This window comes from Carassius carassius, chromosome 9 (assembly GCF_963082965.1).
Source record: "Carassius carassius chromosome 9, fCarCar2.1, whole genome shotgun sequence".
Classification (NCBI taxonomy): Eukaryota; Metazoa; Chordata; class Actinopteri; order Cypriniformes; family Cyprinidae; genus Carassius; species Carassius carassius.
In genome coordinates, this window is record NC_081763.1 from 32142885 (window position 1) to 32166900 (window position 24016).

General features: G+C 40.8%; 1 protein-coding gene and 1 long non-coding RNA gene across 2 annotated transcripts in view; both read left to right on the forward strand.

The window, feature by feature from the left end:
* LOC132149623 (uncharacterized) overlaps positions 1-24016 on the forward strand; it is a 63746-nt gene that overhangs the window by 31242 nt on the left and 8488 nt on the right. The gene's annotated exons all lie outside the window — the stretch shown is intronic.
* LOC132148692 (noggin-1-like) lies at positions 19121-20907 on the forward strand. Its single transcript, XM_059557391.1, has one exon. It carries the CDS (start codon positions 19374-19376, stop codon positions 20025-20027), a length of 654 nt encoding a protein of 217 aa, XP_059413374.1. The 5' UTR covers positions 19121-19373; the 3' UTR covers positions 20028-20907.

Below are 24016 nucleotides of genomic sequence, written 5' to 3' on the forward strand. Positions count from 1 at the left end.
CAGTTCAGGTTGCAGCACATACCGGCAGGAGAGGAGAGGAGAGGAGAGGAGAGGTGAGGAGAGGAGAGGTGAGGAGAGGAGAGGTGAGGAGAGGTGAGGAGGGGTGAGGAGAGGAGAGGTGAGGTGAGGTGAGGAGAGGGGTGAGGAGAGGAGAGGAGCGGTGAGGAGAGGTGAGGTGAGGTGAGGTGAGGAGAGGAGAGGTGAGGAGAGGTGAGGTGAGGAGAGGTGAGGTGAGGTGAGGAGAGGTGAGGTGAGGAGAGGAGAGGTGAGGTGAGGTGAGGTGAGGTGAGGAGAGGTGAGGAGAGGTGAGGTGAGGAGAGGAGAGGAGAGGAGAGGAGAGGAGAGGTGAGGTGAGGAGAGGTGAGGAGAGGAGAGGAGAGGAGAGGAGAGGAGAGGAGAGGAGAGGTGAGGTGAGGTGAGGTGAGGTGAGGAGAGGAGAGGTGAGGAGAGGTGAGGAGAGGTAAAATAAAGTGTTCATTTCTTTAAAAAAAAAACTCTTTGAACAGTAGTCTATGTGACATCACAAAAGCTCTAATATAAAAAGCACTCTAAATCTAAATCTTGCTGTAAATGTTGTTGTGATTTCCAGCACAAGTGTTTGTACTTCAGGACTGTAGCCTTGAGTCTAGTTTATAAGAGTCCAGATCTAAAATTTGTCTTCCTGCCTCATCCCTCTGTTAGACCAAATGGGCTGAAAAGCAGCAGGTCAAGCACAGGGTCGTCCCGTGGCTGGAGATTTCAGAGCTGTCATTGCTGAGGCAGTTCAGGTTGCAGCACATACCGGCAGGAGAGGAGAGGAGAGGAGAGGAGAGGAGAGGAGAGGAGAGGTGAGGAGAGGTGAGGAGAGGAGAGGAGAGGAGAGGAGAGGTGAGGTGAGGTGAGGAGAGGTGAGGAGAGGAGAGGAGAGGAGAGGAGAGGAGAGGTGAGGAGAGGAGAGGAGAGGAGAGGAGAGGTGAGGTGAGGTGAGGTGAGGTGAGGAGAGGAGAGGAGAGGTGAGGTGAGGTGAGGTGAGGAGAGGAGAGGTGAGGAGAGGTGAGGTGAGGAGAGGAGAGGAGAGGAGAGGTGAGGTGAGGTGAGGAGAGGAGGGGTGAGGAGGGGTGAGGAGAGGTGAGGAGGGGAGAGGAGAGGTGAGGAGGGGAGAGGTGAGGTGAGGTGAGGAGAGGTGAGGTGAGGTGAGGAGAGGAGAGGTGAGGAGAGGAGAGGAGAGGAGAGGTGAGGTGAGGAGAGGTGAGGTGAGGTGAGGTGAGGAGAGGAGAGGAGAGGAGAGGAGAGGTGAGGAGAGGAGAGGAGAGGAGCGGTGAGGAGAGGTGAGGTGAGGAGAGGAGAGGAGAGGTGAGGAGAGGTGAGGAGAGGAGAGGAGAGGAGAGGAGAGGAGAGGTGAGGAGAGGAGAGGTGAGGTGAGGAGAGGTGAGGAGAGGAGAGGTGAGGAGAGGTGAGGAGAGGAGAGGTGAGGTGAGGAGAGGAGAGGAGAGGAGAGGAGAGGTGAGGAGAGGAGAGGAGAGGAGAGGTGAGGAGAGGTGAGGTGAGGTGAGGTGAGGAGAGGTGAGGAGAGGAGAGGAGAGGAGAGGTGAGGAGAGGAGAGGTGAGGTGAGGTGAGGAGAGGTGAGGAGAGGAGAGGTGAGGTGAGGAGGGGTGAGGAGAGGAGAGGAGAGGTGAGGTGAGGAGAGGGGTGAGGAGAGGAGAGGAGCGGTGAGGAGAGGTGAGGTGAGGAGAGGAGAGGTGAGGAGAGGTGAGGAGAGGAGATGAGAGGTGAGGAGAGGTGAGGTGAGGTGAGGTGAGGTGAGGTGAGGTGAGGAGAGGTGAGGTGAGGTGAGGTGAGGAGAGGTGAGGAGAGGAGAGGTGAGGAGAGGTGAGGAGAGGAGAGGAGAGGAGAGGTGAGGTGAGGTGAGGTGAGGTGAGGTGAGGTGAGGAGAGGAGAGGAGAGGTGAGGTGAGGTGAGGAGAGGTGAGGAGAGGTAAAATAAAGTGTTCATTTCTTTAAAAAAAAAACTCTTTGAACAGTAGTCTATGTGACATCACAAAAGCTCTAATATAAAAAGCACTCTAAATCTAAATCTTGCTGTAAATGTTGTTGTGATTTCCAGCACAAGTGTTTGTACTTCAGGACTGTAGCCTTGAGTCTAGTTTATAAGAGTCCAGATCTAAAATTTGTCTTCCTGCCTCATCCCTTTGTTAGACCAAATGGGCTGAAAAGCAGCAGGTCAAGCACAGGGTCGTCCCGTGGCTGGAGATTTCAGAGCTGTCATTGCTGAGGCAGTTCAGGTTGCAGCACATACCGGCAGGAGAGGAGAGGAGAGGAGAGGAGAGGAGAGGAGAGGAGAGGAGAGGTGAGGAGAGGAGAGGTGAGGAGAGGTGAGGAGGGGTGAGGAGAGGAGAGGTGAGGTGAGGTGAGGAGAGGGGTGAGGAGAGGTGAGGAGAGGTGAGGAGAGGAGAGGAGAGGTGAGGAGAGGTGAGGTGAGGTGAGGTGAGGAGAGGTGAGGTGAGGTGAGGTGAGGTGAGGAGAGGTGAGGAGAGGAGAGGTGAGGAGAGGAGAGGAGAGGAGAGGTGAGGAGAGGAGAGGAGAGGTGAGGTGAGGTGAGGAGAGGAGAGGAGAGGTGAGGAGAGGTGAGGTGAGGTGAGGAGAGGAGAGGAGAGGAGAGGAGAGGAGAGGAGAGGAGAGGAGAGGTGAGGTGAGGAGAGGTGAGGAGAGGAGAGGAAAGGAGCGGTGAGGAGAGGTGAGGTGAGGAGAGGTGAGGTGAGGAGAGGTGAGGAGAGGTGAGGTGAGGTGAGGTGAGGTGAGGTGAGGAGAGGTGAGGAGAGGAGAGGAGAGGTGAGGAGAGGAGAGGTGAGGAGAGGAGAGGTGAGGTGAGGTGAGGAGAGGAGAGGTGAGGTGAGGAGAGGTGAGGAGAGGAGAGGAGAGGAGAGGAGAGGAGAGGTGAGGTGAGGTGAGGTGAGGTGAGGAGGGGTGAGGAGAGGAGAGGAGAGGAGAGGTGAGGTGAGGTGAGGAGGGGTGAGGAGAAGAGAGGAGAGGAGAGGAGAGGAGCGGTGAGGTGAGGAGAGGAGAGGTGAGGAGAGGTGAGGAGAGAAGAGGAGAGGAGAGGAGAGGTGAGGAGAGGTGAGATGAGGTGAGGTGAGGTGAGGTGAGGTGAGGTGAGGAGAGGAGAGGTGAGGTGAGGTGAGGTGAGGTGAGGAGAGGTGAGGAGAGGTGAGGTGAGGTGAGGTGAGGTGAGGAGAGGAGAGGAGAGGTGAGGTGAGGAGAGGTGAGGAGAGGTAAAATAAAGTGTTCATTTCTTTAAAAAAAAAACTCTTTGAACAGTAGTCTATGTGACATCACAAAAGCTCTAATATAAAAAGCACTCTAAATCTAAATCTTGCTGTAAATGTTGTTGTGATTTCCAGCACAAGTGTTTGTACTTCAGGACTGTAGCCTTGAGTCTAGTTTATAAGAGTCCAGATCTAAAATTTGTCTTCCTGCCTCATCCCTTTGTTAGACCAAATGGGCTGAAAAGCAGCAGGTCAAGCACAGGGTCGTCCCGTGGCTGGAGATTTCAGAGCTGTCATTGCTGAGGCAGTTCAGGTTGCAGCACATACCGGCAGGAGAGGAGAGGAGAGGAGAGGAGAGGAGAGGAGAGGAGAGGAGAGGTGAGGAGAGGAGAGGTGAGGAGAGGTGAGGAGGGGTGAGGAGAGGAGAGGTGAGGTGAGGTGAGGAGAGGGGTGAGGAGAGGTGAGGAGAGGTGAGGAGAGGAGAGGAGAGGTGAGGAGAGGTGAGGTGAGGTGAGGTGAGGAGAGGTGAGGTGAGGTGAGGTGAGGAGAGGTGAGGAGAGGAGAGGTGAGGAGAGGAGAGGAGAGGTGAGGAGAGGAGAGGAGAGGAGAGGAGAGGTGAGGTGAGGTGAGGAGAGGAGAGGAGAGGTGAGGAGAGGTGAGGTGAGGAGAGGAGAGGAGAGGAGAGGAGAGGAGAGGTGAGGTGAGGAGAGGTGAGGAGAGGAGAGGAGAGGAGCGGTGAGGAGAGGTGAGGTGAGGAGAGGTGAGGAGAGGTGAGGAGAGGTGAGGAGAGGTGAGGTGAGGTGAGGAGAGGTGAGGTGAGGTGAGGTGAGGTGAGGAGAGGTGAGGAGAGGAGAGGAGAGGTGAGGAGAGGAGAGGTGAGGAGAGGAGAGGTGAGGTGAGGTGAGGAGAGGAGAGGTGAGGTGAGGAGAGGAGAGGTGAGGAGAGGAGAGGAGAGGAGAGGAGAGGAGAGGAGAGGTGAGGTGAGGTGAGGTGAGGAGGGGTGAGGAGAGGAGAGGAGAGGAGAGGTGAGGTGAGGTGAGGAGGGGTGAGGAGAGGAGAGGAGAGGAGCGGTGAGGTGAGGAGAGGAGAGGTGAGGAGAGGTGAGGAGAGAAGAGGAGAGGAGAGGAGAGGTGAGGAGAGGTGAGATGAGGTGAGGTGAGGTGAGGTGAGGTGAGGTGAGGAGAGGTGAGGTGAGGTCACTGTTATCTTACGTTTAACTCTGTACTGTGACAGCTACTGACTCATTTGGCTCTTTTCGTTTCTAATAAGGCATTTTAGCTGAAAGCTGAAGGTTAAATGATGCCTTCAGTAACATAGAATAGATCTCATTTGAGTCTCCTGATGAGAATTCCTGCATCCTGAGTGAGTGTCATTTATCTCTTCTCATAGTGTGTATATTTTTTGCTGTGGTTTGCGCTTAGCACTTTTGGCAGCGGGGCCAAAGCCATCATTCCCATTAAGCGTAATTTGTCTGGTAAACCTGAACTTCAGTCTCACAATGGGACGAGAGAGAGAGAGAGAGAGAGAGAGAGAGAGAGGGAGAGGGAGGCATTCTTCTGGTTGTCTTGTGGAGATGTTGTTTATTGAGTGTGTTTCTCATAAAATGCCTGAGGAGAAATAAAACAGACCTGAATGAGACACTAGTCACCTTCCAGTAAGAGTATTGTGATTTCAAATGAACATGAAGAGCAGCTCAGATCAGTTAATGAGAAATGTCTGAGTTCCTATTGAGATCTCTGACTTTTGGTTATAAATCTGAGCACAGTTTATACCTTCCACAGGAAGTTTAAGTCAGTAGAAATAGTCATAGAAAGAAATTTCTGCTTCCTTATTAATCCCTGGAACACTTAATGGAGTCATGTCTTTATTTAATTATTTAATCTATTAAATTTGATTTTTTTATTATTATTGATTTCTTTATTTACTTTTAAGGTAATTGAGTAAGTTAAACATTTTAACATTTTGCATTTTCTAGGTAATTGAGGAGTTTGGACTGACCACATAAAATATTTTGTTTGTTTGTTTATTTATTTATTTATAAGTTTGAACCTTTAACATTAATTATTTTATTTTAATTGAGTATAAACCTTCCAAAATAAGTTAATGTCAAAATGTGAGCCAGTTTAAATCTGAAAGAAATCACATGAGATCTTTTTAATATCGCAATAGTTTCTCCTAGACAACAGTGAGGTTAAATTGAGACTCTTAAACTTCCTATTTTTGTACATCGTTTACATTAATTTTATAACTCTGTACCCTTACTGTATAATAAATCTTTTAATTTCTATTTTTAAAGTCACAACTGAACTCCTAAGCAAATCTGAGCACAGTTTGAGAGACAGCTGATATCTTATTTGAAACTTTGCAGGAGACACATGTGAGATTACTTGAACTGTTACATTTGTTGAAGCTATTAAATGGCTCTCTTTAGTGGTTTTTCTTTCTACATTCTCCTTGTCTTCTCAGATGGGACATATATGAGTTACATGTATGTCCCCTGGTGCCCCTGCACTGCTGTGGACCACCACACACACAAACACACACACACACACACCCACACACACAAACAAACACACACGTAAACAGTCCTCTTCTGCTACTCTTTATATGATAATATGTGTCTTTAGAGAGAGAGACAGACAGATGTGAAAGAGGGAGCCTCTGTTTTCTAGGAACTTGACCCTTATCAAACGTGCACTACACTGTTATTGTGGTCTTGCTCAATTACCACAGCCCACACGAAACACACACACACACACACACACACACACACACTACACCCGGAGGAGACGGGAAGCTTTAAGCTAATTCACTGTTTTATATTCAACCCAAAACATACTTAATGCAAGCACACAAACACAACTGTTTCTGAAAGTATGCACTGCATTTCACAGCTATAACAGGCATTACTGTTTATTTGCGCAAACTGATGTCTTCTGTGGCCTGCTCTCTTTTTCAGATCGAGTGACTTATGAGAATCTTACTTGGTCAAAACTTGCTATAAGGTTTATGTCAATTATCTGAATAATAATAATAATAACACATCTAGCTTACTGACTAGAATTGAACTCTATCACCCCCTTGAGTCCCAGAGTTTCATGCACTACAGTAATGCGAGAAAACTGTCTCAGGTTACGTATGTAACCATAGTTCCCTGAGTAGGGAACGAGACACTGCGTCCTATAGGGGCTGCTATGGGGAACACCTCGTCGTGACCAGTGTCTGAAGCATACATTGAAAAAACACCAACTTGTTGGCCGGCGACAGCCTCCGACGTCACTACTGGCGCGACTATAAATCAGCACCGAGAGAGCACGTCAATAACTTCTGCATCTGAAGCTTGCGTCCGAAGCAAGGCAGGGAGCTAGAGGACGTAGTGTCTCGTTCCCTACTCAGGGAACTATGGTTACATACGTAACCTGAGACAGTTCCCTTTCAAGGGAACTTCGAACTGCGTCCTCTAGGGGCCGCTATGGGGAACAGCATACCCACGCCGCCATGCTGAGGGGAGTGCAGGCCAGAATCATGGCGAGCACTAAGTACCAAATCTACCATTTCCATGGGAGTTGCCCCTGGGACGTTTAGACGGCTGTCTGTGACAGTACCCCTTACGGCCAAAAGGCCTAAGCTACATACCAAACTTAATTGTTAGGGCCTCGGCCCAGGGTAGAGCTGAAGGCTTGGAATCAGGAAAGATTCATTTAAAGGGATAAGGCTAAGAACCTAGCATTTCTACCAAGTCTTGCCTGTCACACAGGGGCTACCGCTAGCTTACGCATAAGCTTGCTGAAAGAGCTGTCTCGACAGTTCTCTAGTAGCAACACCCTGTTTAGATAGGTATCCGAGGATACATAGGTGGAGTGGCGCCCAAGATGAACAGGGCTTTTACCAACTCAAGAAAGGGCACGAAGCAACCGCGCAAAACCCTCACCATATAGGATTTTAGAAAGAACGCAGAAAACTAGCGTGCGAACTTACCACAGTGTGGATTTCAGAAAGTGTGCAAAGACTTCACGTGCACACTTACCATAGCATGGATTTTCAAATACTATTGTAAGGAGGGGCTCTCATGGCACTCCGATACAGCAGCTCATAGATGGAATAGTGTATCTCAAAACAGTATGTTTGAGAGTCATCAACTCGATCTATGGAAACAATACTGGAGCACTCTGGGGAAAAAACAGAGAACTCAGTCTCATTTGAGAGGAGAACTCCAAGCTCAGAGTAGCTGGAAAAAGGGGAGCGCTGCTAAATTACCACGAGAATCCCCCAAATAGCCCCTTATGTTGAGGGAAGCGATGCTTGAGGTGTATAAACAAATACACACTGGCTGAATGGAGCCCAAGGAACCCAGGTCTAATCATCTCAAGAAAGGGAACAAAGCAGAGCGCGTAACCCTTATCGTACAAGATTTCAGAAAGTTTGCAGAGTCTTGCGTGTAAACTTACCACCATGTGGTTTTGAGAAAGTACACAAAGCTTAGCGTGTGTATTTAAAGGTTCCTAAGCATTGCAGAGGCGCTGAATCTCACGGGAGAGGCAAGCTTAATTTTACACACCTCTGGCGAGGGGAGCATCACCTGAGGCAGCATATACAAGAAGACTTCTGTAACTGGCACCTCCACTTCCCGCTAGATGCGACAGCAACCCTAAGCGGCCAGGAGACCCCTCGGGGTGACCTGGCCAGACATCCATGAAATTCCCTGCAGTGCTGTGCCAGTTCTGATGATCAAGGAGGCTCCCTCAGAAACCTGTGATCTCAGCCGCCTAATACCGGAACATGAAGCCAGATGGCTGGTGCTGGCTTTTTTTTTTTTTATGAGGCTATTTTCTCCTGATAACCTCTTAGACTCCAGAGGGTTAAAAATCCCCAAAGGGAATGAGTAGATACCTCGGTATCACTCTGATTCGGACGAGAATGTTGCCTCGTCTAGATCATACCCCTTAGGTTCTGCTTACCCCCTCGTGACCCATGATTCCTCTAACCCCTGCCCGCAGGTGGGGGAGCAGCGCGAGTTGCGACACTGGCCTTCTGTGCTCGTCTTTGATCCTCAGATCGAGACAGGCCAGGACCCCTATGTTGTTCGGGCTCAGGCCTGGACCTTCGTGGAACGAAGGATCTGAAAGCAGCATAGTGCGCCTTCATCTCCCTGAACTTCTAAAATTGCCGTCTCAACGGAAATACCGAAAAGCTCAGAAGGCGAAACCTGAACATCGAGAAGAAAGCATTTTTCTTTCCTCCCGATGTCTGCCAGGTTCATCCACAGATGTCTCTCCGCTGCCACCATGGCCGACATAGTCCTGCCCATGGTGGAGGCAGCCTGCTTGGTAGCACGGAGAGAGATCCGTGGTGCAGCGCCGCTCAGCTACCAGATCAGAAAAAGGCCCCTGCCTCTATCCAGGTCTCTTAGCAGATCAGTCTGATATGCTTGAAGCACCAGCATTGTGTTAATAAAGCCACAGTCTGACCTGCTACTGCGTATGCCTTGCCATTTAAGCAAGATGATTTTCTGAAGGGGCTTAAATGGCAAGGAGGGAAATTAAGAGAGGATGTTTCCCTGCAGAAAGAAAAGATTTTCACAGATAAAAATTATTTATAAATTATCTATAAAAAATGTTGCTCTTTCTACAGGGGGCACTCCCTCATAGCCGTTTGGCGCATCACCTCGATGTTGGCAGATTACTTTCATGCCGAAACAGATGGATGCGAGAAGAAAACGGCATCTTTCATTTCTCTTTAATCTCTGTATGGAGATCATGCAGAAATAAAAGGCTCACCTGAGCTGGAGGGTTATGGTCAAAAGGTAATTTTCGCTCAATAACCTTCAACAGCTCTACATACGCAGGGCAGGAGAATTGAGAAGGCTCAGCCTCAGCTTTTTCACCATCCTCAAATATCTCCTGCTTTTCCTGGGTAAAAACCCAGCAGAGCACTAACCTCAGTATCAGAAAGTGTTAAAGATATAACATCATCCTACCGAGGCTCTCTCGTCCGCCGCCCTTTTTTTTACGAGCGCGAAAGGGAAAGTCCCTCTTTAAACCATTCAGACAGATCCACCTGTATTCTCACGAGCTCATTCACTTCTACGCCTCAATGCAGACATGTCCAGATCTGCGGGAAGCAGATGGCTGCCTTTTTTTCAGAAGAGAGACGAACGAGAGCGGAGCTTTTTCCATTGAAAAAACGCTCACAATGCACGCAGATTGCCTCCTCAAAGACATCGCGTGCGTGCTCTTCACCCAAACAAATGACGCAAAGATCGTGTGTGTCATCGGGTGTCAAATAACGCAGACACGGATGCACACATCGTCTAAACACTTGCTAGTTGTCACCATGATAAACAGAGTTTTTTCAATGTATGCTTCAGACACGGGTCACGATGAGGTGTTCCCCATAGCGGCCCCTAGAGGACGCAGTTCGAAGTTCCCTCGAAAGGGAACTAATGTACTGCAATTGTAACGTAGATGGTGATACTTTAATATATAATGATGGAAAAAAATAAACATTTTTTTTTTATTTAATTATTTTTTTTATTTGAAATAAACTTTAACTATAATAAAATAGTAGTCAGTTACAGCTTGTTGGTAATGCAACATTTTATATATATATATCCTATATAGTTTAACACCATGTAATAAAATACAATAAAACTGAAATAAAAAGTATAAAAACATATATAGACACACACATAATTAAAAAAACAAACAACAACAACAACAAAAAAGTCAAACACAACAAAATTACTAAAAATAAAACACTAAATCTAAAAATAAAAACTAATTTGAAATATTAATTAAAAAATATTTAAATGATAAAGAAATAACACTGGTTTAAGTTGAGGTACTAAAATAATAATTTTAGCACTAAACCTTAGTACTAACACTATATACACATTAAAAAATAAATTTTTCATAGTTTTGAATAAAAAAGGTTATTTAATTATTGTACAGTTTACAAAGTCAGTCTTTCTAATTCAAAATTTCATGTTTAGTTGAGTGTATTATTTGTCATTTCTATGTGATTTGTGAAATTTGCTAGCCATTAATTAGTGAATAAGAAGAATAAAAATGACAAAAGAACAAAATATGTAAAACTTTAACTTAAAAAATTTATATAAATAAAATGTGATTTAAAATATTTAAAAAGTTTTATTATAATATTTACAAAAAACACCTGGTAATGCAATACTGCCTTTCATTGTGTTACTTATTTGACTGTTTACATTTATTCATGCTTTTATCAAAAAATGACCTGCATTGTATCATTACTAGTGCCATGCTGTATTTTTTTGCAAAACGTCCCTTTGGCGGGGACATTGAAAGTAAAAATGATTCTTTATTATTATTAAATAATTTTTATTTCTGTTGTTTTTATGTCTGGGGTTAGTCTGTAGTCATAATTAGCTCTATATAAAAACATTTTCTCTAAACGTATGTGTGTGTGTGTGTGTGTGTGTGTGTGTGTGTGTGTGTGTGTGTGCGTGAACCGATTAAATGTCTGTTGTTAGCATGGCAAATGGTGCAATAAATTTAAATTGCTGGAACAATTCAATTTGTCTGAAATCCGGATCTCCCCGTCCTGCTGTAAATTTGCCTGGGAAGGCCGTTTAGGCTGGTTTGCTGTAATTAAGCAGCAACTGAAGCGTCCGTGCCTCTGTCTGTCAGTCAGAGGGAGCGAGCGAGTGTTCGGAGGTGGGTTAGCAGAGGCTGGGTGGCAGGGTGAGCGTGCGGGGCCTCCCTGGCTGGCGCCTGAAATTTTACCTTCCAATTCATCAGGCTGGTGTATTAATAATAACAGCACATCTGGAGTCACTTACTGTCTACAGTTTACCCTTTACAGAGACGCTGTGCTCCTCTTCTCCTCTCTTTCTCACTCCTCTAGTACTCAAGGGTACTTCTATAGCAGACATACTGGTAAAAACTACGTCACCTTGGGAATTCCTAACATTCTTAGGTCTGACAGTCCAGAAAAACACAACAATTACAAAAACATTCAACTTCTGTGAGACATCTTATAACACAATAACTGTATTTATAATGATATAGTATGTATTATGTGTTGCTTATAATATATAGTGTGTATTGAATTAAATGTATTATAGAAATATAAAAACAACAAATATATAAATAAATATTTAAAATGTATTTTGTTTAATTTAGCTTGTTTGTATTTTTGCCTAATAGGATATATATATATATATATATATATATATATATATATATATATATATATATATATATATATATATATATATATATATATATATCTTCAAAAATGAGACTTTACACACTATATATGGACCATTCTACAGAAGTGGTCTAAAGTCAGAGTTAAAAATATCTTGGCAATAATAATAATAATAATAAAAATCTTAAAGATAAAAATCTTCTCAATACCCAAACTACATACATATATGCCCCCTCCCCAAAAAAAAGAAAGAAAGATGTTTTAGCATATTTGAGGAAGTTCAAAAATATCTAAAATTTCTCACTACTGAAATTTTAAATACTTTTGAACTTACATCACATGGTTAGCTAGCACAGTTCTAACAGTTGTACACACATAGAAATGTAATTATATGGAATAACTCCCAAAAAAGTGTGCTTAATTGCAGACAAAAGGTGTTGTGTAGTGACGTTTCTTAGAGTTACACAGATTTTTAAACACATTTATCTCAAAATGATGGGGCTGATCTACTCACCCTGTAGCTATGAGAGAGAGCTACACACAAATGTTTCCTGATCATAAATGTAAATGTTCCGTGATTTTCATAAGTTTAGGGGTTAGGGTTTGGGTTTACAGTGGCCCCAAAAATTTAAATAGTAACATGGTTGGAGATTTAGTCTAAATTAAACAAACTGAATCAATTAACAGGACAACTGGGAAGATGATCAGTTGAGAAGATGAACAGTTTGGGAAACAGACATGGCCCTGTACCTGCAGCGGGGCAAGTGACAGAGATCTGCGTCGTACCAAAGTGACATTGGCCTCATTACCGCATCGTCTCACACAGCCACGGCGTTGTTAGCCAGCAGAAAACACACACATGCACATGTACAGACAGTGGACATCACTCATCCGCGCTGCAGTCAACACTAATGATGTCATCAGCAGGCGCCGGGCCAGACGCGCACTAACTATAGCGCAGGACTACCTGTATAAAGAGCCTTATTAAGCTTTTTGCAGTGGGGGAGAGAGAGAGACTGAGATCAGCTTCTGTTTTTTCCAAAGCTATGCCTCCCACTGAGAAACACATACCTAAATACATACATTTATTATTATATATAAACATATAGCATACATCTGCATAATAAATTTATATAAATGCACATGTTAGAAAGGGACACATCAGCCTTGCGAAAACAAGCTTGACAAACAAGTCGTTATGTTGCAGATTATTTTCTAATAAAAACAAGCGTGGAGGAATTACGGTGAGTGTTTGTGTAAGTCAGCGCTACTGGGGAATTTTGCAGTGAAAATAAATAACGCTAATAGAATAAATAAAGGCCGGCTTAAATTGTCTGACATAGTGGATTCTGGACAGCCTTTACAAATATCAGGCCGTAGATTAAGCTGCATTTAATCTCGCTAAATCGTCACTAGGAAAACCTCAAAAGTGATCGAATTTAATGATGCTTGATTATTATAGTTAACTCAAATAAAAGCTTAAGACACACACATATATACAGTATATATATGTATATATATTTTTTTATATATATATTTTTATTATCATTATTATTATTATTATTTTTGCCAAGACATTTTTAACTCTGACTTTAGACCACTTCTGTAGAATGGCCCATATATAGTGTGTAAAGTCTCTTTTTTGAAGATATCATGATATATACAGTTATTGTGTTATGAGATGTCTCAAAAAAAAAATTTTAATTGTTGTTTTTCTGGATTGTCAGACCTAAGAATGTTAGGAATTCCTAAGGTAACGTAGTACGACAACATATTATAAATGTTAATAAAAAAAAATTATAATTTGTCAAGCCACATATTTCATTTTTGTTAGTTAAACTTGATGTGCTAAAAGAACTCGAACTGAAATAAAAATGTATATAAACTGTATATACCCCCCCACCCCCAAAATGACAAAACCACACAACCAATATTACGAAAACTTTACCTAAAATTGAAATAAAAATAAAAAAGTGATTCTAAATATTAATAAAAACTGTAATAGTATATCTGTGACTAGTCAGATAGTGTGGTTGTCTAATAAGCCCCCCCCCCCCCACATTTGTTCATTCATCAGAACAGATTTGTAGAAATGTAGCATCACATCACTTGTTCACCAATGGATGCTCTGCAGTGAATGGGTGCCGTCAGAATGAGAGTCCAAACAGCTGAGAAAGACAGCACAATAATCCACAAGTTATCTACTACACCACTCCAGTCCATCTGTTAATGACTTATGAAGTGAAAAGCTGTGTGTTTGTCAAAAACAAATCCATTATTAAGATGTTACAAACCATTGCTTCTGGCTAAAATATGAGTCTTCTATCCATAATACTAAAAAGTACTCCTACTCAATCCACCCACTAGAGAAAGCAGTGTTATGGATAGAGGATTCATATTTTAGCTGGAAGCAACGGTTTGAAGTTCAAAATGTGTTAATGATGGATTTGTTTCTGACAAACACGCAGCTTTTCTCTTCACAAGACATTAACTGATGGACTGGAGTGGTGTGGATTACTTGTAGATTATTGTGATGCTTTTATCAGCTGTTTGGACTCTCATTCTGACGGCACCCATTCAATGCAGAGGAATTCACTGGTGAACAAGTGATGATTAAGGCTACATTTCTCCAGATCTGATGAAGAAACAAACTCATCTACATCTTGGACGTTATGGGACGCTGTCACAAGTGTTCCCATAGTTCTTCACCCAACAGGTCTGGACTGCATTCATCCTCTGAGCCCCTCGTCTTCATCTATCTCAGTATGAGTGCCTCTCGCTTCATTACACACGCACAGGGCATCGACACATGCGGATGCCATCCATCAAACCGTGTTCTGTTTATGTTTCAAAGCTAAGAAAGGGCTATTTGACAGCGTGCAGGTTTCATCAGTGCGTGTGTGTGGGGGCATGAGGTGTGTGATTCACCTGTCAGAATGTCCCGTCAGGAGATTTCTGCTCTCACTTGAACTGAAAAGGCACATTGATGGCGCCGTGGACATAAATAACTGCTGATGTCATGTGTTTGGGATGGAGAAACTGTGCGAGTCAGAAACATACGGACATTTTTCAAACCCTGGCAGCTCAACCGCTGCTCAGATATTAGTCCGATACCAGCGCTAGTCTCTTGACTATCTGAATAAAGTCCAGTCAACACTGCAGCCAGGATCCGCCCACTTAGACTGACTGACATGTGAAGCGACCAATCGTGGTGTATTTTTAGAGGTAGAGGATTTGAAGATACTGCATTAATAGAACAATGTGCAAAAAAATAATAAGCTTGTACAGATAACACAGAGGACATTGATTGATTAATTATTCATCTGCTATTTGAATATTTGTTAACACAGCTATTTTGAATGCACTGTATGTTGTACATTTGAAGTTTTCACAAGAAACATTTAAGTGATTCATTTTCCAGGCAGTTCATTTGACAGCAAAGACATTCATAATGTTACGAAAGATCATGTGAGGCTGAAGAATGGAGTAATGGAGTAATAAAATTCAGATTTGATCACAGGAATAAATTGCATTTTACAATATATTCACATAGAAAACTGTTATTTTAAATGGTAATTATATTTCACAATACTATTAAATTATACTGTATTGTTGATCAAATAAATGCAGACTTGTTGAGCAGAAGAGACTTCTTTTAAAAACATTGTAAAAATCTTATCTTGAATGGTATGTATTATCTATAATCTAGTAAGATGTTTATTACTCTGCTTTCATTTTAGTTTTTCCAAATTAGGGTGTGTATATATATATATATATATATATATATATATATAAATACACACTGTATATGTGTACAGATTTAAAGTGTGATTTGGTTAATTAGCTTGTTTAGACACTGTGTGTTTAAATGAGAGTTTATAGGCAGAGAGAGGACCACTGTGTGCAAACGCTGCTGTCTTAGAGCCTCATGGGAACATGAGAAGACGGGCCTCTTAAATGCCTTGGATAGTTTTATTTTATAGTAAAACCTAAAACATTCCCCCAGTGGTTTAAGATACCAATTGGATTGAGTTGTTTTCACTGGCCGTATTCAAAATACCTCTTTCAATGTTAATCACTGGGATTTTTGTGTCCATTACATTGTCCAGAAAATGAAAATTCTCCACTGTTTAGTAAATTAACAGCACAAGTAATTAGTAAAGCCTTAGTTAATTAAAATGACTAAAATTGTAAAATTGCACTGAATTATTAATGTATTTTAACTCTTGTTTTATGTTAAAATTATATTAAAATATATTATTTAACAGTAAAATTTATAGCATATCACAGAAAAATAAAAATTAGAACAATTAATTTTAAAACAGTTTTTAAATTATTTTTTAGAGAATTATGTATCATAGTAATAAATAATAAAAGTAATTTATTATTTTTAAATATAATAATTATTACTACCTTTTTTTCATTTTTATTAAATATTTTATTTAATTCATTTTTTATTTACTTTGTGTGTGTGTGTGTGTGTGTGTTTTCCAGAAATATTTACAGCAAAACTAAGCAGACATTTTTTTAAATCCATAAATGCAGTTGTTGAGGTCTTAGAAGCTGACATAAATACATATATATACATATATATCCTTCAGCTTTAAGATATGCAGGTTAAAATTGGCCCACAAACATCACAATCATAGTACAGATTTTTTGAGCACATTCAGTGTTGAAACTTTGCAGACATGTTCATGACCCCAAATGAGAAATAGACACACAATTTCAAGAAAAATATCATAGGTTAAACAGTTTTTTTCTTACAACTCAAAAGTGTGTTTCACGCTACGCACAAATTCAAATTCACCCGAAACATAATATAAGAGAAAACAAATATTAAAAAATGCTGCTATTATGTAAAATGCTATTACGTTTTGAATATGGATATTTTTCTTACAAAACTGCATAGATTCACTACAGGAGGCCTTTGTTCACCCCCCCGGAGCCTTGTGAGACATGGATGAGCACTTTTTATTTAACTTCTTTTGAACTGATGCATGCAACAACCATTGAGTGCCATTAAACAGCTTGAAACATCAAAGACAATTTTTAACTCTGACTTGATTCCTCTGAATGAGAATGTCATATACACCTAGGATGACTTGAGGGTGAGTCATTTATGAGCTAATTTTCATTTTTGGGAGAACTAAGACTTTTAGGTTCTTTATGGCCTTCAATGGTTCCATCAAGAACCTTTAACAATCTGAAATCTTTGGAATCTTGAAAATGGAATCTTTCCATTCCACAAATTCTTTATAGTGGGAAAAGGTTCTTTAGATTTTTAAAATGTTATTCAAACTAAGAAATAATAAAACAGTTATTTTAAGAACTTCACTGAAAAAAAAAAAAAACTGAAGAAACGACATGTTAAAGTTAAAACACCTTAATGATGGATACAAATGCAGACTTTTGCTTCACAAGACATTAACTGATAGTCTGGAGTGGTGTGGATTACTTGTAGATTATTGTGACGTTTTTACATATCTGATGAAGAAACAAACTCATCTACATTTTGGATGGTCTGAGAGTGGAGAGTGAGGACATTTTCAGCTCATTTTAATTTTGAGGTGAACTATTCCTTTAAGAGTGTTTGTTCTCATTTCAGAACTTTTGTCACAATTTGGATGCATTCAGTGTTTTAGCCATTGTGCAAGATTTGATTGTATTTCTGTATAAATATTTGTGTTCTGGTCACTGTGTGTAAGGTTTCTGCGATTGGAGAGGTCTGGTGTGCTTCATGACCCTTTCCATGTGTTTGCTGAAAGCACCAGTGGAAAAGACAAAACCATTAGCAGAAATCGTTAAAATGAAACATCTCAGTGTCTGAGTCTGCTCTGATAACTCTTACTATGACAAGTAGATGTGTCACTTCTTATACATTTTGACTGTGATAAAACTCCAGGAAAGAATCAAGAAAATCGTATGTGACAGACAGTGAGCTTAAGCAAAACCAAATGCTGATCTTTTGCCACTTCGCAAAAAGTTTTTAGGTTTTAAAGTGGGTAAGTCCTTCATTGAAGTGAGCTGGTTATGAAAAGGATTCTGAATGTCAGTCTTTATTAAAATTCATCATGAAGTGGCATTTGCGACATATTATAGATGCATGTCAAAGTGGGCACTTGATGAACGATTATTAAGACAAATATCTTATTTTCTTAAAAACAACAACAACAAAAAAACCTTCCCCTAAAAAATATGGTTAATAATAAACCAGACACATGCACTCATCTGTTTTGAGTTACTGATGCACTTCTCCAAGCCTGTTCTGTGTATTTTGAGTCTTTTATATTGTGACAATGCACAAAAATACACCTGTAGCTTGTGTCCCAGACTGTTCTCGGTCTCTTCGTGCAGAAGTAGCGGAGTAGAAGTGTGAATTAGCTCATTCAGACAGAAACAGAGATGCATTTATCTCTCCGTCTGCTCTATAGCCAGTGGAATGACAGGTCACTTCTTCCATTAAATGATTCTTGAAGAACGAGCGTTTGACAGTAGCACTGGGTTTCTGCGGCACTGGCTTGGTGGGAGATGTTCGTTTTGGATTCATTTGGACAGAGTGTTTTATGGTTTTATTCCCCACGGCCTGAGCGCACACTTGTGTGTTTGTGCTACTTGAAGTTGCAAAAAGATAGATAGTATGCAGTCATTTAGTTGCTGCTTTTCTTCAAAGAGACTTCCAGAAATCTTATTTCAGTTTCAGTCCTCCTGCAATAACCTTGAGGATGTAAGAGCTTTGCATGAGGACATACAGTATATAGTGATAGTTCATGGTTTAATAACAGGGCTCAGATAGATATAGATAGATAGACTGACAGACAGACAGAAAGACAGGTATTATATTTATTATATATATATATATATATATATATAATTTTTTAATTTTATTGGTTGTATTATTTGCCTGTTAATATAATTATTGTTGATTTATTTTATGATCATTAATATTGTTGTGTTACTTTTTCAGGTTTCATCTTTGTTATCTCCACATCACTGGAATGTTTTAAATTATTATTATTTGTATTATTATTAATAATAATCATTATTATCATATAATATAATCTTATTTTAATTTAATTGTATGATGTACTATTTTAATGTTAATTACACGATGAGTACTTTTCATAATATTACAAATATAATATTATAATTTGTTTTATTTAACTATTATCCCAATTATTGTTGTTTTTGTTGTTTTCTTTTCTTGTCACTGCAATATTTAGCAATCATTCCAATCATACGAGTGACACTTTGAAATAAAAATGATTGTTTTTAATAATGGCCCCATATTTTTACACAAAATGAATTATTTTTCAATGTTGTTTTTGTTGTTCTAGTTTCATTTTTTTTGTACTTTAATAATAATAATAGTTGTAATTATTATTATTATTTTAATGTTATCTCAATTATTGTATCATTGTCATGGTTTATTATAGTTCTTTTATTATTTAATATTGTTATTTTTATTATTGTTGTTGTTTTCTTGTCACTGTCTGCAATATTTATCAATTTGGTGTAAAACATGTCAGAAAAGTGGCTCTCGCCGTGTAGTTGGCGTGAGGAGGCCGATAGGGGGCGTAGTGGCTTCAGAGCCCCGACCCCCCCTCTCTCCCTCTCTCTCCCTGATCTCTGAAGGAGGTGTCGGGGAATCTCCTGCCAAAAAAATAAAGAAAATCCCGGGGCCGCTGTATTACGTCACAGGGTCGCGCGTGTATATATCGGAGGTCCGCGTGAGAGAGGCATTCCCAGAGTTTTGGCTCGCGCTGGTGTCGCGTGCGGGACTTTTAACGCGTGATGCTGCGCACGTCTCCGACGTATTTAACCACCAGCAGGACCGTCTGACGCAGGAAACCGTACGACTGAAATGGAGTGATCCAGCGTCTGAGCGCTTTCGATTCGCATCGGATAAAGTTTGTGTGAATTTCCCCCTTTTTTCCGCTCACGATGGATCTCCCGCAGTGTTTGGTGGCCGTGTACCTGTTGCTGGTGTCCCTCGCTCAGTGTCAGCACTATTACCTCCTCAGACCCATGCCAAGTGACACTTTACCCCTGGTGGAGCTCAAGGAGGACCCCGACCCCATCTACGACCCGCGGGGGGAGGACGTAAACGAGACCGAGCTGAGAAGCGCGCTCGGGGACTTTGACAGCCGCTTCCTGTCCGTCAGCCCTCCTCAGGACCGCTACACGGGCAACGAGGACCGGGACGAGCTGGACCTCCAGCAGCAGAACCCCACCGGGCTGATGCCCAAAGACATCAAGAACCTGGATCTGGACGTGCAGTGGGGCAAGAAGCGCAAAGCCAGCAAGAAACTGAAGCGCAGGCTGCAGATGTGGCTGTGGTCCTATTCGTTCTGTCCGGTGCTGTACGCGTGGAACGACCTCGGCGCGCGCTTCTGGCCGCGCTTCGTGCGCGCGGGGAGCTGCTACAGCAAGCGCTCGTGCTCGGTGCCGGAGGGGATGGTGTGCAAACCGGCCAAATCCACGCACATCACGCTGCTGCGGTGGAGGTGCGTGCAGAGGCGAGGCGCGCTCAAGTGCGCGTGGATACCGGTGCAGTATCCCATCATAACAGAGTGCAAATGCTCGTGCGCGAACTGACCAAGCATTAACGGACATCAAAACTTCGATCAGATGCTTATTTCTGGAAAAAGAAAAAAAAATTCACAGACTAATAAGAACTTTCTTATTTCTGGACATTAGCTGCAGCTGATGCTGATTGTGGAAAACTGTATTACTGTACACAATTTGATCTGATACATATTTCTAGATTTTAGTTTTAAAAACTCTGAAACATTTCAGGAACAACACGATAAATGAAATTTAATCTCATACATATCTCTGGAAGTTATGAACAATGTTTTATTTTGTATTTTGGTAACACTTTATGTTAACTAAGTCATTAACAAAAGTAATGCTGAAGAGATCAATAAGTATACACACACACACACACACACACACACATATATATATATATATATACAACTTTTCAGAAACTGTTTGAATGTACAGATGATTTGATGAGCATTATGTATTATAATATGATTAATAATACGTAATATGCATTATGTATTAAAATAATGTCTGTTGCCGTTCATATTAAGTTATTATAAAGTGTTGCGGTTTATTTTTTTTATGCACTATCATGTGTAGGAATGTATTGTATGTATATGTCGTGCCATCATATAATGATCTAGCTTCTTGTAAAAATCCAGTATTATGTGTATTATTCAGAGTCTACTGTATTTGTGGGAAATATTGGTTAACGTTGTATTTATATTGCAGAGAGCGGTCCATGGAGCCATTTGAGATGTTTTATAAGGTTTTCTATGATGATGTGATGACCTTTAAATCTATTCTGGATTTTTAACGTCCTGCAGCTGTGACAGCTGCTTCATGTTGAAGATCTGTCCTGTAAATTAAGATGAACTGTTATTTATTCTTTATATTCAGATAATAAAATATCAGTGAAAACCACAAGAAATGGCATGCTCAACTTTTGTTTTCTAAGTCTTTTTTTTTTCTTTTTTTCTTTTTCGATTGCCTCTGAAGAAACTTCAAAGAGACTCTCCTAATTTACCAAGAAATTGTCTCACCTGCCTGGCAACCGCTGGTGATGCTCTCAGGGACCTATGAGGAGGTTCGCCACTTAAAAAAAATAAAATAAATAGAAGTTTATATATATATATATATATATATATATATATATATATATATATATATAATATGCTTTTTTATTTTATTTATTCTGATTAAAGTGCCAAAACTGGTTTCACAATTAACAGATTTATTACAATTTATTGAAAATATGAATATTAAAATAAAATCAAATAGATGCAAATGGTTAATAACAAACAACGCTGAATAAAAATAATAATAATAATAATTCATTGTGGAAGTCTAACCATTTATTTAATTCATGTATGACTAAAAAATATGCATCGCATTAAGTTTATTAGTTAATGTAAAAAATTAAATAATAATAATAATATATATAGATGGAAATTTTATAAAATTTTATAACTCAAAATGTAGGCAAAATTACATTTTGTGTTTATATAAGGATATATATCCTCATGTATATCCGCATTCAAAGACCTGGATCATATGTTTGCTAATGACTTATTAACAGTGTTGGGAAGGTTACTTTGGAAATGTAATAGGTTACAGATTACAAGTTACCCTATTTAAAATGTAATAGTAGTGTAACTTTTTTAATTACTTTAATAAAGTAATGTAACTAATTACTTTTGAGTACATTTCTAATGAATGTTAATTTGCAACTGTTAATCATCTTCAACCATTTTACACCATGCAGGTTTAACCTTACAGTAGTGCTCAATACTGTCAGACTTTCACCATCCTTCATCACTTAAATTAGGATGATCACATTTGAACACATCCACCACACAATCAGACTTTACTTAGAGATTGATCTGAAGTTCAAAGCAGATTTAAAATCAAAAGAAATAGTTTATAGATACTGTTTTTGAAACCAAATCTTTGCATAACTACAGGCATCTAACTGCATCTAACAATGGTTTAATAAAAGCATATACATCAACTCAAATACGGTTATCTAATAAGCATGTGTCCTATTTTGTGTACTAAACTCCTGAAACATTGGTGTCTTTTTAAAAAACTGCTGTCTCTTTGTATATGATATGATGATAGTTTCTCAAAATAAGTAAAAAATGCTCATGAAGTGACTGTTCTAGAGATTAATTTCCATGAGGGGCGGACTGGGGAAAAAAATAGGCTGGGAAATCTCACACTCATACACCCACAACCCATTCTGAAACATGGACAACCCTATTTTTTTTTTTGGACCTGACATGAAAAAGATTTGAATCGTTAGGTTGGGGGACTTGCAACGTAATTAAGAGTTCTCTCCTGAACTGCATCTTCACTTCCATTATCCACCCATCTCTCTCATGAATTTAATACTGAAGATTTTTATTTGACTTTTACCATGTTTTGTAAGTGCAATTTTGTTTTTTTTTGGCAAATGAATTACCACTTGTATTTATTTTTACTACAAATTCCATAGTTAAACCATTTTAGTGCCATACCATAGGCTACATTAATTTTCCTAAGGGTTGTGTTTTTGTATGCACTAGCTCCCCCTAAACCTATGATAAAATATGATGATTTGTCTGCTAACTTACTACTGTAACATTACAATAGATAATAATGACGTCGTTTATACAGTATTTTGAGTGATTGCGAGCAGTGTGCTGCTGCTGCTTGACTAAGTAAACAAAGACAAAACTACATTAGCATATTTACAGATGAAAGTGAAAGTGAAAGTGAAGTGAAAGTGAAGTGACATTCGGCCAAGTATGGTGACCCATACTCAGAATTCGTGCTCTGGACATTGGGAGTGCACACACACAGAGCAGTGATAACACACACACTGTGAGCACACACCCGGAGCAGTGGGCAGCCATTTATGCTGCGGCGCCCGGGGAGTAGTTGGGGGTTCGGTGCCTTGCTCAAGGGCACCTCAGTCGTGGTATTGAGGGTGGTGAGAGAACTGTACATGCACTCGAACCCACAACCCTTCGATTGGGAGTCCGATTCTCTAACCACCAGGCCATGACTTCCCGATGAAACTGACCTGCACCTGAAACCCTGAACAGAAGTGTCGCTTCTCTGCTCCAGCTGTGAGCTTACACAGTTCACTCCGGTCTCTCTCTCTCTCGCATTGATTACTCGGAGTCTGATCCAAACCGTTCGGCGGAGGCGCGGAGAGCGCGCGAGCCCAACCATTGCCAGTCACGACTAACCGATTCATGATTTATTAGAGATTTAATTATCGAATGGCGGATTCGGAAATAATCGCTTTAGTATATTCGGCCTGCAATTATACAATAACAATATTAAAGTAGAAGGCCAAATCGTCTGCCAGGCCACCGGGAATAGTCCCGGTTCTCCCAATGTCCAGTCAGCGCCTGATTTCCACAGACACGCAGAACGTGCAGGATTCATATTCAGTCTTTTTGCGGCTTAATATTCACAGACATCAGTCCATATCGGGGTTTGATTCAAGTGTACTGACCTACTTTTGATTTATTCGTCCAAAATGTGGCATATTGCGTCCGCGTTATAGGCTGAATTCCACTTTTATGACTGGATTCTACGAATGTGTTTTCCGCGTCTCGGAGATTATGGGCCATATGTCTTAGTGCAATTTGGGAAAGAAATAAGCTGTATGTGGATGTGTGTAAATATTCAAATGTAATCCTCTTTGTAATCGTTACAATTTTCATAAGTAACTGTAATTTAATTACTCATTTTTTCTTAGTAACTGTAACTGATTACTGTTACATTTATTTAGTAATTAAATTACGTAACGCCGTTACATGTAACTAGTTACACCCCAACACTGCTTAATAATGAAAGTTATTATGAAGTGTTAGCAGAGATTGTGTGATGTGTGTTTCAGTAGATGTCCCGTCTAAAGTAGATTAACCATATTTTATGCATCAATTAATTCAAACAATTCTGAACATTCACAGGCCGGGAGCCTGGATTTGTTAATTTGCTTACTTGGTCTCATTAAATCCTTTCTGGATGCGTTTTCTGCC

Excerpts from the sequence above, each read along its gene's own strand:
- LOC132148692 (XM_059557391.1), top strand. The coding sequence starts at position 19,374 with ATGGATCTCCCGCAGTGTTTGGTGGCCGTGTACCTGTTGCTGGTGTCC.